At 42.7% G+C, this 14,971-nt stretch overlaps 1 protein-coding gene across 1 annotated transcript in view; it reads right to left on the bottom strand.

Annotated features, from left to right (window-relative positions):
• The window catches only part of LOC118331291 (ceramide synthase-like), a gene marked incomplete at its 5' end in the record, with an annotated part of 16,204 nt that extends 4,932 nt beyond the window's left edge, over positions 1-11,272 (bottom strand). Inside the window, 3 exon segments of the mRNA XM_035666107.1 lie at positions 544-639; positions 6,729-6,948; positions 11,186-11,272. Coding sequence (XP_035522000.1) covers positions 544-639; positions 6,729-6,948; positions 11,186-11,272 — 403 coding nt within the window.
• Between the last annotated feature and the right edge of the window lie 3,699 nt (positions 11,273-14,971).

Genomic DNA, 14,971 nt, shown 5'->3' with positions numbered 1-14,971 from the left:
TTTTGAGCAGATTATTTCTTCTGAATATCGAATAAGAGACGAGTTTTCCTGATATTTGTAGGATCTTTTTATACAATCGTGTATTTTTTAAACCTTTTAACCATCATAAATACTTAATAGGCCTCTTTTCTTCTCACTGTTTTATGAGTTGATTTGTGAATAAAGCTTACATTCAGGTCTTTAAAGTTTAGATCTTAAATAATAATCTAAACTTTAAATATATTTAATTTGAGTTGACAAACAGCTATAAAAAGACCCTCGAAACTCTTTCTACTACTCTGAATTACTCTTACTAAAGCCCCGTGCATACTGTTTGGGCATATGGAGAAAGCTTGAGGGGCCTTGGACAATAACTGACTGTTTAGCAAATGATTGACCGACTTGTCTATATGGTACTTGACCTACCTGACGCAGTAATGGTTGCAGCCTCAGAACCTTTATCTTTGGAGATTTTAGATTAAAAAAAAAAGGGACAACATACAGCACATGACAGATGCATGACCTCTCAGTCTGCGTCTGGTGTGCGTGTTCAGGCCGTCTCACCTGAATAAGTATCTTCCCCAGGGAGACGAAGGGTGTGCTGAGCTCTGTTAGAAACAAGCAGCCGATGAAGAAATCCCCCTGGTCCCTTCTAAAGAACTGAGGAACAGACAAACAGAGCACACACAGAGTGAGCAAACAAACATAAGCATGGGAGAAAAAAAACACAGCTGACATTCAAGGACAATTTCTGGGACAGTCTCACTGGAAATATGCTCGGAGAGGCTGTAAAAAAAAAAACATGGTGAAATATCAGGTTTCCAACACACACTTGGTGCTTTTAGCAAATGTTTAATGTTCATCTTTATGTTTAAATATGAGCAGATCATCCTATAGAACCTCCAGGGCGTAAAAACACTCGCTTTGTCCACAATGTGACTGTAAAACTCGTACTTAGGGTTGCTATAAAGGCGTCCTGTAGTGTTTTGTGTAATATCTGTTGAGAGAGGAGGTCCGTGTGGATCTGTTGTAGACGGGACTTGGACAACCTCTCTTCAGGTATCAATCAACAGCGACCAGCTTAGAGACTTTGTGCACCTGACAGATGTCACTGAAACAAAGCCGGCATATTGTTTTCACTCCAAAATGGTTCTTCTTGTCTGCCCTGCTGCTGTCAGTGAGAACATCTGATCTGTGTACAGGTTTGGTACAAACGCAGGTAGTAGTGTGACAACGGCTGCTGGGGTTAGGGTTACACAAAGCTTTAATAAACTAAATAAACTCACAAAATGTCCAGGAAGAAAAAGAAAGTATCTAAAAACATCTTCTGAAATCAACTTTCTTTCTTTTCCCCAACTAAAACCATCTTAATTAACTTGTTAACTCACCTTTATTCAAACTCAACCATCTGTAAAACAAGCCCCAATCAACTCATGTTTCTCTTCAACTCATGTTTCAATAATTTGCCAGGTTGTTGGCACATATCAGGAATGTTAAAGATAACCAGAAAATCCTACTGTGAATTTTATCGAATCGTGAGTTCGATGTATCGTCACATCGCTGGTACGTATATGCATATAATCTGAATTTAACTTAACATTTCAAGGCTGCTAACGAGAGCCATTCATGTTTTCATGTTGGGATAACATCCTCTACACTCCGGCTCGTCACTGGTAGTACAAATACTTGACGGGGTCGTGTGGAATTTCCCAACTTTACAGGCTGTGGAGGACCGCCTGCTATGTGGTCCAGAAATTCAGACTTATCAGGATCTGAAACTAAATGTGTATATTTCACTTTATTTTCTAATAAATACTTCCAATAGTCAACCACACTGCACTCTACTCTCCGTGCACAGATGTACCGAGTACTTTGTTTGGAACAGAGCCCCCAAAAAATGTCACATCATCATGATTTTAATAGTTATTTTCAGTAAAATAATAATAATTTGTGCTGCAAAAACTGAGCATTTTTAACTCCTGAACTTCATTTATGTGGATTCAGTTTAAGACCGACACCCAGAGGTCCGATACCGGTGAGATAATCTCTCCGTTTTTCAATGCCACCACCACAAGAAGCCGGATATCTTATTCTACCACAACATCTAGATGGTAAGATGGCAGCGAGAGGCGAGAGCGATGTCCTGTACATAAGTAATGAAGAGAGCTTTCAAATATTGACCAGTGGCAGAGCGCTGTGCTGTTGGACAGGCCATCCTAGAAAAGGTGAGTCAGTCCGGATGAATAAAGAGACTCCAGACAAAAGACGAGCGCTGTCTCATAGCCTCGCTCGCTGTGTGCTGACGATGAATAAAGCATGAGCGGATTCAGACGTGGCTTTGCCATCTGCCCATGAAAGAATGACTAAGACCGCAGCGGGGAACTCAACACCGCGCCAAACTACCTACCTACCTATCATCTCACCCCCAGCTGCCACGGGCGTGTTCCCTTTGTCCACGTCTGTTTGAGATGTTGCGTGAGGCACAATTCAAGCTTTACCGAATCTTTATTAAACACTCACAGCTGTTGAGTTTCTTATGGATGTGACGCACAGTTTTTATTCTCAAGTGTAATGCGACGTGTCCGATACGTCTTTGTAAATATGCTGCCACAGCTCACTATTCTGATGCACCACTCGATCCTCTAGTTTGCCTGCAGCAACTGAGAACAAAATGTATATTTGTGGTTACTAGAGTCTGATGCTCGCCATCTGTCGAGGGTTTATTTGAATGTTCTACTACGTTCATTAGCCTGTGTGCAAATTAGACGCATTAAAACATTAAAATCTTGGTTAGCCACTGGCTGAAAGGTTGACAAGAGCATCAAACCAATCTCATGTATCACTCGATGTTCATGCAACTCCTGGCGCCATTATTAAAACTAATTACAGTAATCCAGACATACTTCTTGCAGTCACAGCCCAGCTCTCCCTGAGCTCCTTCTGGGGTTTTCTGAGGCGTTCCCAGATCAGTGTGAGGTCTGCATCGAGGTCTCCTCCTAGTTGGACTTAACCAGAATATCTTCACAAGAGGCACCCAGATCTGAAGCCCGACCAATCTCAACTCTGAGCTCCTCATCTTATAGGATTCCTACTTTTCCAGGACCTTTTCTTGACGATACAGGACAGCACTTGTTCAGAAACGATGGTCATCATCGACCTTTTTCCATAAACCAAAGAAGGGTGAACACAGGTGCTACCAATGATATTAATTATTAAGGTTGTGTTGCGTTTAGTGCAGCAGAGCCTTTCCAGCGAGCCAACATCCCCCCTGGCTGTTTGACCTAAATGGGACGTAACCTTCATTAGTATCATCGGTAACAACCTGCGTTTGCCCTAATATTTAATATCAAAATGGCCTTTGTGTAAAGGATCTACTGACCGCAGCTTTCCTCTACCGGTATCATTCATTTGACCACAGCACAGGCTTAAATAGAATTCAAATTTTCCAGGACAACACAGATTGTTTTCAGGATAATATGTCATTCTCCGTGCTTTTCCATGACTGGAAACTAGTCTCTAAATATCCAGGTTTTCCAGGACGCTTGGGGCCCCTGATCTTCTCTGTAAGGTTGAGCCGAAAGACCAGTGACAAACGTTTTGGCCGCAATCGTATTTGCTTGGTCGTGCACCAAACCTTGTGACCGGGGATGCACCAGTTCAACTCTTCTTTCCTGGTACAGATTACGATACTTAAACTCGGTATCGATTATCCAATACCAGTGCTTTATTCAATCGGTTCTTCCCTACTCGTGACTATAATTTAGGGGCTGGTACGTAGCTCAAAACTCGCCAACCTTTCCTATTATTATCACCTACCTTTTGCTTTAAGCTCATACAATAAACATTATGACTCTTCAGAGTAGAAAAAAGCAGCTGGAAGTTATTTTTTATCCTGTATAACTGATATTTAACTTCATTTTGGTATCTGAGTAAACCAGACTAGAGAAAGAGCAACACCTGGCACATCTAAATGGAACGCAGCTATCAATTAAAGCAATCAATAACAGTCGTCTCTTTCTGCTGCGTCATGTCAAAAAAAAAGAAAAAGAGCCTATTGTTGAAACAGCAATTAATTAACATAATCTACACCTAAAGGCTCAATGTCCTTTAATGGCTCGCTGGATAACTCTACCGGCTCGTGTCGGCGAGCCAGAGCGACATAAAGCCGATGAGTGACGGAAGGGAAGAGGAGGGACGGAGGGAGGGGTTGTTGAGTTTTACAGAAAAGAGAGGATGACTGCAGCTGGAGCTGAATAATGTAGGGTAATGTGATCTCGCCACCGACTGCAACTAACAAAAGGGCCGGGTTTCCACTGCACCTGGCCTGCTAACCTGGAATAAGACTTGGAAAGAGTGACTATGTTCTGTAAACTCTTTGGGATATAAATACTCTATTGGCAGGTTGAGGACAGTCTGCGAGCGACTGAACGACCGAAAATCACGTGTGGGATAAAATACACTATCCTGGAGGGTAAATCTCATTAATCAGAACATGGAGAGACTATTAAAACTGTTCAAACTGTTAGCGGCGAACTCACGGTTTAACAGTTCAGTGGGTTTTTCAATTTGTCGGTCGTACCTGGAGTAAAATCCGCAGCTTCCTCCCTTTTTTTTCCCACCTTGCTTAACATCTGTACCTTCATCCGTTCAAACCTCTCTTTCCGTGCTTTGATGCGTTCACGTACGATGCCTGGCTTCGGTTTTTCTCCTCCGTATCTCGGCAGAAAAACAACCAGCGCCTTTTCATCCTCTCTTCCTGTCCATTCTCACTGCGTCTGTCCATTTGCAACTCTTACAATTCAAGGACGTGAAAACCAGAAAACAATTAAGAATCATTTGCTGCCATTTGTTGGAGGAAATTAATCAATAATTACTGGCTTACTGTTCTCTCTTTCCTGCCATTTACTCCCTTGAAGCCCGGACATTTTGTTATTACTTTGAACTGAACAAGTCGGTTCCAAGTATTGTGCTCTGTTTAATAGCTCCGCAGCTGATTTGTTTTTTTTTTATCCCGTCGTGATTGTTTTCTGTGGCTTTAGCGGTCTTTGAGTGAGCTTGTAAACTGGAAGTCATGCACTGTGTGTCCCAGCCAGTTCGCTCTGAAGGTTCGGTGTTGTTGAGATGATCTGGTTGTGAGGTACTGTACACAAAATAACAGATAATATCAGCTGGATTAGCACTTTATATTATTATTTACATTTGATATTACAGCCGAACATATAGTCTTTCCCCCTGCAATGACTCCACTGGTCGTCAATGACAGTGAGCTTCATGTCTGGGTTTTTTTTTTTTGTGGCCACTTAAGTAATCATTAGGAGATAATGCAGCTTGAAGCGAGGATTGATTGGGAAACAATGCGCTACATTACAGATACATTACTAATGATGCATTACTGGCAGTGGACAGTAGTAGAAGATTACAGTATTATTATCAGAAGTGAGTTTCAACTCTCTCTGAGCTGATTACACTGACATAAACAGAAATCAATGGCAGCCCGAGAAGGTATAAATGTGTAAAAAAATCCAAATAATGTTCAGGAGTTCACCAGTATAATCCCTTTAACTAACACGCTCAAAAATATATCAGGATAAAAGGTGAATAACAGCCTTTACAGTTGTTTACTGTTGACATAAAAATCCCTAGTTTGGTCCGACCAACAGGCCAAAAGATATTCGGTTTACAATCAAAGAAAAGAAAAACTCACAATGAATCGATTACAGACGGTTTCTGATCGACTAATTGAGTAACAACTAATAATTTCAGCTCTAAAATTCCTCGAATAAGCGAAATGCTTCACTGCATCTGCTAAATACAGCAGGTTCAACGTTAACTGGGCTTTTTTTACTTGTCGAAAGTCAACTTTTACTTCTGTACAATGTTTTTATTTACTAACAATCAAATCAAAAAACAACAAAGATCCTCTCGGGTGTAAGCGAGATGCTGTCGGCTCTTGTTGTGTCACTGCATCTTGTTTTTAGTAAACCTGACGCGTCTGTTTCGCCCTCCGTGCTGTAACTTGCAGGAAACCGCGCGCTACATACCAGGAGTTCGCCCCACACCCTCTAACGACACCAAACCAAACCAAATCTGTTTACAAACAGTGTCTTTACCTGCCAACACTTTCTTGCGAGCTCTCAACAGAGAAGAAAAGGAAACCAGATCATCAAGTCCGGAAAAACAAGTGAGTTTCTCTACGTTCGTTAGCCTGAAGTGGCATTTTAATTGCCCCGGGGTCAGCGTACTTTGCGGCCAACGGATTTTCGTTATGAAATGGGAAAACCAGAAATCGGGAACAGAAGAAAAAGAAAAACAGGTTATTTTAGGTGTTTTTCCCATTTAAAAAAGGATTTACTATTTATAAATGGTTGTTTCCCAGTTTTGAGTTTCTCATTTCAAAACGAAAATCTGTTGGCCGCAAAGTAGCAGATAGATAAATAAATAAATCCATCCAACTGAAATGTGTGTATTCTACAGTAGCAACAACAACTGAAATGTGTCTGGTGTCACTGTGAGATCCGTAAGAGTTGTAGTAAACAGTTAGTAATCCCTGTGTGGATTGTGATCTGTGATGTTAATCGTTTTAGCACCAGCACTGCAGGACGGTGAGTCCTACCAGCAGCTGGTGATCCATCACTACCAGTGCGTTACACTCAGTTTTTAATGCCTGGCCTCGACTACTGACAACAAGACCTCATCAACGCTGCCTCCCTCCCTCATCTGTCTCCCTCCCTCCCTCCCTCCCTCCTCACCAGTGTGACAGGCAGCAGGATAGTGAGCAGGGCGATGTGATGCAACACCAGCAGGAACTCTCTACGGACGAAGGAGTTTACGGTCCTCAGCGAATGCTGCTTGTAGTCCTCGTGGCCCTTGACGCGGAAGCGGTGGTAGTGACTGAGGTACATGGCGAAGAGGTCGTATGTCATGTAGGGCACACCGTACCAGATGACGAAGTAGGTGGCCAGCCAGTGCCTGAGGGAGAAAGAAACATTACGTTACTCAAAATTGTATTAAATCGTATTAAGATTGTTTTCTCGATTGATTCTGTCTCGTCTTCAATGCATCCAAACAAGCAGCACCAAAGTCTCCGTGAGCGGTATCAGCACATAACGAGAGCTGGGAAGGACATCGATGTAGATACAACTCGCGTGCGGTGAAAGAAAAAGCTTTTTAGGGACGAAAATGTGTCAGAATTGTAGAAACACAGCGATGAAAACACTGCTGTGTGGACATCAGCCAGATCCCAACCACAGGAACGTTCCCCGAGGAACCTTTGGAGGAACTCAGTGTTTCCACCGCAGGACAAGGACACTGTTTTACCCCCTAAAAAGTCCCCTAGTGCCGAATACGGGAACTAAAAGGATAAGGACTTTAGGGTTGCGGATCGCAGCGATGGATATCTGCACCCACTCACTGGTTTGTTTTTTATTCATTCATCAACGAGGAGTTACAGAAGACGGCGGGTCTTTATATCACAGTGAAAATCCAGACAACGGGCTGAAGGAACCTTTTAGTTCCTCAGACTAAAAGTTCTTTACTACTTTGGGTGGCAAATTTTAACACAAAAGTAGGACTGTAAATTTGTACTACAACGTTAAACATTAAAAAACAACATTTAACACTCAATGCCCTCCTGCTGCTGTTTCTTACGCCGTGTTGCTCTAACGTTACACATTAACACATGTAGAGCTGAACTGTGGAATCGTACCACTGATGGCCTCGTTTCTTTTATCGGTAATAACTTCACGGTGAACAGGCTGCGGTCTCCTTGAGGATCACACAGGACCGAATCAGGCTCTGACCTGCTGGAGTTTAGAGGTGGAAAAAAAAAAAAATGGTTTGCATAACAAGGGATCATCTATTATGAAAGCAATCTCCCCTCGTAAATGGACGAGGCCTCAGACTTCTGGGGCAGAGGTGAGCTGCGAATTATTATTTTAAATCTATTTTTAATTACACACTCAGGAAATATTTGTTCAGCTCTGAAGAGCCGGAGACTGATTGTTCAATAAGGTTTTATTTAGCATATAAGATAAGAAAAAGTCCAGTAATTATCAGTGTTTGTTGTTTACATGAAGACAATATGGAAGGATAAAAGAAATCATAATCTCAGTTTTAAGTGGGAAAACTTTTGACCAGAATAATAATAAATTATTAGACCTCTTACGTAACAGGTGAGCAGGACAAAAGGCCGTCTCACAGTCAATAAAGAGTAAATGATTATGTAGTTTTATTTCAGTATTCAGAGCGAGTAGAGGGTAACCGGTGCGTGCGGCGGCTTTAAGGCAGCCTTATATAAGTACAGTATAATAAACAACTTGGGCGGCTGCAGCACTCTAATGAGCGCACATTTCACTGATGGTTAATTATGTGGACAGAGTGGAGCAAAGCTGCAGGGCAGAGCTGAGCCACTGACCTCTGACCTCTGCTGGATTCTTCAGCTCTTAAGGTCAGCGAATGGAGATTAAGAGCAGTAAGGCACAACAAACAGCTCGGGGTCGAACGACGGCTACACGAGTCTGTAAATGCATTTATTTGAACTCATTGTTTATTCTTTACATGATATTATTGTTGTTATTTTTAACTCCCATGATCCCAAACTTCGTCTTTTGTTACCGTTTTGATGTGAGCGAGCACCAAGCAGCAGAAATTATATATTGTACACATTAGGGATCCTTTAAAAAGTGTCCATTGGCCCATCTATGGTGCACATGGTCCGACATTAACACCCGCCACCAATGTGACCCTCACTGTCCACCGTACCCATCACGACGAATCAAATCACAGGCGGCTATTCGGTGCTTTTTACGCAATGTCTGTGTGTGTTTTTGCCGTAAGAAATACCTGCGGTGCAAGTTACTAGAGCCAAACAAATAAAAAAATAAAATAAAAAATATGAAGCTCAAAAGGTTAAAGAAGGTCTAAAACTTGAGGGAATTATTTTTTGTATGAGGTTTGTATTTAAAGTATGATTCTACAGCAAGCACAGTGGGTCAAACCTGAAGCAGCAGGTTTGGTCTGTAAACAGTGAGGTTTAAAATCTGTCGACTCGTGTTTTTTGTCCCGTCTGATTTCTTTGTTGTGACGTTGCTGCGTTCCCAGTTCTCAGTCATTACCCCGGTGAATAAAATGTTAATATAACTGACGGGAATGAAGTAAAAACATCCTTTAAAAAGGATTATACCAACTGGGTATTCGTCAGTTTAGCTGAAAACATCCGTGTGTCGGGGTAAATACAATGAAGCCTGCTCCCTCTGCGGTATAACCCTTTAATACCATTTCCTCAGTATCGGGAGGTTGTGCAAAGTTACTGCAACTGAGGCAATGAAGGCTAAATGAAGTGACAGATTGGGCCGGAGCATTAGGGTATTCATGGGTCTGACTCTGGAGCATGTGTCTGATAATCTCCAGGCCTTGTGCACGTCACAGGACAGCAGAACTGAGCAGCGTTGTGGGGGAATTAAACCCTGCGGGTGGAGGGGAGGGGCGGCCGAGATTAGCAGCCTGAAACTGGGCCTGCCCGTGTCTGGCCGCTGACTCAGTGGGATTAACGGGGGCGATTATTTTCACTATCGATTAATCGTTTCATCAATTAATCTATTAGTCGTTTGGTGCGTTAAATGCCGGAAAGTGGTGAAAAAACATCAGAGAATTTCTGAAAATACGACTTAAAGTGATAATCAAAGAGGTTAGTTGATTAATTTAATAGCTGACAACTAATCAATGTATTTATTTATTTATATTTCCCACTCTTCTGGAGAAAATGTCTTCCAGGATGTTTTTTTAGACTTTTTCACAGCAGCTATTTTGACCTGAAATGGTAAATAAACACAAACATTAAGGCTCTGTTCCATTTAGTGTAATTAACACCTGCGTTTACTATTTCAAAGTGACTACATTACTCTTACCAGAACATTAATTTGGCAGACTAAAACACAATTAAGATTTCCCAGGACAACACAGATTACTTCCAGGATATTTGGGAATTCTAACCAATTCCCAGGTGTTTCCATGACTGGAATACTAGTCTCTAGTTTCCCAGGTTTTCCAGGACACGTCAGCAATTTACATTTCAATGTAAATGTGCTGCTAATTTTCATCCGTCCTTCCTGGGTTGGTTATAACAAAGTAGTGCCTAATGTCATCAGTACAGTGCTTCAATAAGTACTATAAACTATAAAACATTAATTAGTGCGCTCTCTAATTCAGCAGGTAGACTGTTCTAGTCAATTCATCGACTAACTGTTGCAGCTCTGGTGTAAGTACACAGATAAACCTTGTTGAGACTACAAACACTTCAAATCTTTATTTCAATTCAAATTCACACCAGAAAGTGCAGTTCAGCAGCATATACAGCAACAAACCTGTGCGGTAATGTGGGAACATGTGAATTGCACCAACCTTAAGTGGCTCTCCCAGAGGAACAAGTCAGCAGACAGGTTTTTAAAAGAAACCTGACACTGAACTGCGATGAAAGCAGGCCGAGGAGTCAGCACAAAGCTAACAGTGCGTTTACACATACAGACACAAAGAGGCAGGCAGTTCCTCGTCTCTCACGAAGCCTGAAGCTTGCGGATGTGTGCTTTAAACCTGTAATTTACATACTTACGAGTTCAATTTCAGAGTAATGTGCCTCTATGCATTTTCTTTTAAATTCGAGTGGTTTATAGTTTGTTAAGGCTGCATTATATCATAAAGATATGGGAAGACTGAGTGTTTTTAGGTAGTTGAAAGTGGAAAACAGCAGTTTTTCCTTTTCAAGAAGTTATGAAAACAAATGTGCTTGTTGCCAGGATGTTGCTACCATACATCAGAGGATATTTTGCATAAAGGGAACAGGGAAAATACCGGGGGCTCACAGTTATTTAGTGTTAAAATCCAGGTGCAAGGTGCTCTGGAAGTCAAGCTGGTCAACGGTAGGAATGAGGAAAGCCTCTGGACTCGTCCTGAAGGAAGACCCAGTGGTGATTTTCTAATTTGATAAGTCCTGACGAATAAAGACTTTTTAAACGACATCCTGGAAGCTTCCCCTACATTTGCAAAAAGCTGAACCTTTCTGAACTGGAAAGCATCTTGGATCCCGTTAAAGTTACAGTCCATCTCCAGTTCTTGGCCCTGAACGTCTAAAAACATCTTTATTTTTTTATCTCATGTCTAAACTCAACCGTCTGACGTGGACCGCTGATCAGGAGGTTCGGAGGTGCTTTACCTGTCACTAATGATGTTTCCCCGGCAGGATGACACAATGATGACTCCCGCCGTGGTTGCCATGATGGCATGGATGGAGGACACCAGTCTGAGGAAGAGAAAGAGAAAGAGAAAGAAAGAGAGAGAGAATAAGTCATATAAAGACATTTATGAACCTTATTAAATCAATGTTTAGCGATCTCCGGATTCCCACTCTTTCTACGCTTCAGTACAGGACAGCACTTTCTCACTAACGGTCATATAATTTACCAGTCGGCCTATTATTGACACATTCGCCTCGGTTTTATTCATGACGAGTGACTCGGGTTTATTACAGGAAGGCGGTCAGCGATTATGGGACACGTTCGCTTGCTCACGACAGCAGATTTCTCCTGCAGCATCTCCGGTGATTCGACTACAGTTTACTACAGTCTTCCTCCAACCCAAGGTTTTACACAGAGCTCAAATACAGTTACACAGTTTCAGGACAACACAGATTATTTCCAGGATATTCGGTCGTTTTAATCAATTCCCAGGTGTTTTTCCACGACTGGAAAAGTAGCCTGTGAATTTCCAGGTTTTCCAGGCCAGCTGAAAAAGAGCTGCTAGTGCGGCTGTACACTCTCGTTTTATTGCTTGTGTGGTATCTTTTAATGCTATCGTCTCTGGATATTTATAGCTTCTGAAAGCAGCATTGGTTTTCATAAGGACTGGAGCACTTACGGTCATTGGTTCAGTTCTCTAACACACTGTAGGTCTACGTCGCACTTCCCTTTCAACACTGGGGTTACTTTATGCAAGACTCCACTTGTTCCCTTCGTCTTGTTCCGGAAAAATGAACCAGTTTTGGACTTCTTGACCCAAATATGAATAGCAGAAACCCTTTGTCTTGCCATGGGAGTAAATGTTTGGTATTCTTCCAGTGGATAAAGCCTTGACCTATAAATAATGACAATGACTCTGAGTGGAAATTCAATTCTGTGTTTTATCTCTGATCTCAACTGAGACGCAGGTTGATGAGACTTTCTTCAGGACAGTTGGCGGTGAGGACACGGACTCGCTGATATCCGATATTAAAATGAAAAGGCGGATTATTTTGGGAAACCTGCCACATCGGTCTAACTCGAGAAATCTGTCCGTGTGAGCAAAACCTGATACATCTAGGTCATGTTTTTAAAGAAAGTGTACTACTACAGCAGTCCAGCGTACCATCGTGGGATTAGCAGTGCTCGGCCTCGACTTTCCTCGTCTATAAACAGACCTGTGACACAGGAGAAGTCGGTACGTCTCTGTTGGAGGTGTCACTGCGTGCGAGCACACAAAACATCTTCTGCTTGTAGATTACCGCGACGGATGTGTACAGTCGGAGAGATGAAGAGTTAATTTTAAAACTAGGAACGTCGGATTATATCTCCAGTTTGTTCAAACTATGAATGGCCGCTTTTTGCTCAGCTCTCTCCCTGGATGTTCTCCAACTTGGCAGCGCCGACAGTAAGCCTCTTTGAAATCAGAAAACATGTAATTCATTCCCCGACACTGACCGCGGCCATCGGAGACAGTCGCCCCTTTAACACGACGCTGCGTTCGAACGTTTCAACCTTTTCTCTGCTCGTCGTGGGTCTGGTTTACTTCACCGCCTACTCGTCGCCACCTACAGTGAATGGGAGACAAACAGCGGGTTTACCTTGTGGAATTGATATTAATTAATTAACACTTTACTAGGACGGTGCTAAACAGATTGCAGCTGAGGATTATCAGTTATTTTACCACCAGCATTTAATCATATTTGCATAAAAACACCTAAAAGGTTTACAAGGAACTATTTTAGTTACCATTTCTTGTTTGTTTCTAAGAGTTGGATGTTTAACAAGTTCTTAATCTGCAGTGCAAATGCATCATTATTATTATTATTATTATTATTATTAAGTAAAATAATCTACAAAGGGAGAGTCTATTCAAATATTTACAGGCTGAAACTATTTATATATTTACATAAATTACAGGAACACACTAATCCAGAGACCCGGAGAGAAAGAGTGAGTAAGACGGTCAAACAAACTATTCTGGTGTTTAGATACTACAGGAACAGAAAGAGTGAAAGTTAAACTGACTCTGCGTTACTCTGAGCAGCATTCATGGGAGTTAACGACAATATATTTGGTCCCTGGTGGTCTGAACAAGTCGTTTAATCTGTTACTTTTTAGAAATAAAGTCACTCAGAAGTTTCTAATATGATATCTAACTTTCGTGCTCCCAAAGAGATAAAATAAAAGAAATCATAATCACGATTATTCTTTAAACTTCAGAAACGTGCTGCTATTGACCATTTGTCAGAAACACTTTAAGGAAAAGTCGCTCAGTGGACACTTTCCTTTCCCGCCGTAAACATTCGTCAAGTCTCCTGCGTTACCCTGTTCAAGGAAGCAAACAACGTGACGAGAGACGACCGCAGCGAGTGCCGCGAACGCAAACGCAACAGTTACGGCGCTCCCGAGAAACTTCACGGTCGGGAACGGCGAGTAAACCGAGCGCATGACTCGTGTGCAGTGGCGACGGAAATACGCAGAACTGTAATACGACCGTTTCCGCCCGATTTTATTTAGTTTTGAGATCGTTTGGCCCAAAATGACGAAAGTCGTGATCAAAAAATGTGGATTAGTTGAGCAGCTTTACTTCTAGGACAACAATTTATAGGCTTGCCTTACTGTTTTAGATTAAAGATCAATCTAATCCTAATTGTCCTCAAAGGCCTCAAGACTCTAGGCCAATAAAGCTTATCCAGATCTGTTGTGCGGCCTCTCTTTGGGCCCCCCAGCCATGACTCAGGTCCTGGTTCAGGCCTCAGACCCTTGTGGAGTTCTCCGAGCCAAAGAAAAGCGTAGCACTTTTAGGTCCCCGTTGTAAATAACGACTGGTTTTACACCGGCCAAAAGAGACTCCTCTTTAACGAGTTATAGTGTGGTTTGCAGAATGGCGGAGTGAGAAACAAAGAGTGCGTTTTGTGTGGTTTTCCCTGCTTCGACCCTGGCTGCCACCGTCACACCGATCTCATGGGAACTGCGCCACGCACCGGCATCGGCACAGCAACGAAACGACAGGGCCCGGCCGAAAAGACCTAACCGGCCCTCCCTCTCCTCTCTCTCCCTCCCCTTCTCCCTTCCCCGGCTCCTGCAAAAACACGACACATTTCATCCCCCGACCGCCGTCCACGGGCATACGCTGCCTTTCGCAGGGCTGCACTCCCTATCACAAGACCTCCAGATTTCCAGCACAGCCCATTCATTGTGTGTCCGGCAGTAACCCCCCCTCCGTCTGCTGGTGAAAGGTTGAGGTTGATGGGGTGAGGAGCGTGCGGAAGGGGAGAGAGGGGGGAAAAAAAGGAAGGGACAGAACGCCCTCGCTGCCTTTTCGGCAATGTTGTGTTTTTCTTTCCCCGCTGAGCCCAACCTCGGCTTCCCTCCCTCGGCTAGACCAAATCTTCCTCGCCGGTGACAGTCGGTCGGGAGAAGGTGTTTTATTTTATATATACTAATATGATTATATTTTTCTGCTCCTTCGGTACCCCACGTAATCTGTCCGTTCCATCGGCGCTGCAGCAGAGCGAGAGAAAAAGTGACAGCAGAGGCAAAAAAAAAGCAAACCAGGGTAAAGTGCATTTCAATGGCGAGAAGGAACGTCTCTCTCCTCCTCTCTCCCTCTCTCTCTCCTCTCTCCTCTGTGGATGCAGCTACATCAACTAACTGCAATCGGCTCTCGTTCTTTTGGTCGTCAACAAACAAGCGATTAGTCGATTATTAGTCCGATTACT

The sequence above is a fragment of the Morone saxatilis genome, unplaced genomic scaffold (genome assembly GCF_004916995.1).
Source record: "Morone saxatilis isolate NCDOM2014 unplaced genomic scaffold, NCSU_SB_2.0 Contig20, whole genome shotgun sequence".
Taxonomy (NCBI): domain Eukaryota; kingdom Metazoa; phylum Chordata; class Actinopteri; family Moronidae; genus Morone; species Morone saxatilis.
The sequence above is the reverse complement of the archived record's forward strand: the minus strand, read 5'-3'. Positions and strand labels throughout refer to the sequence as shown.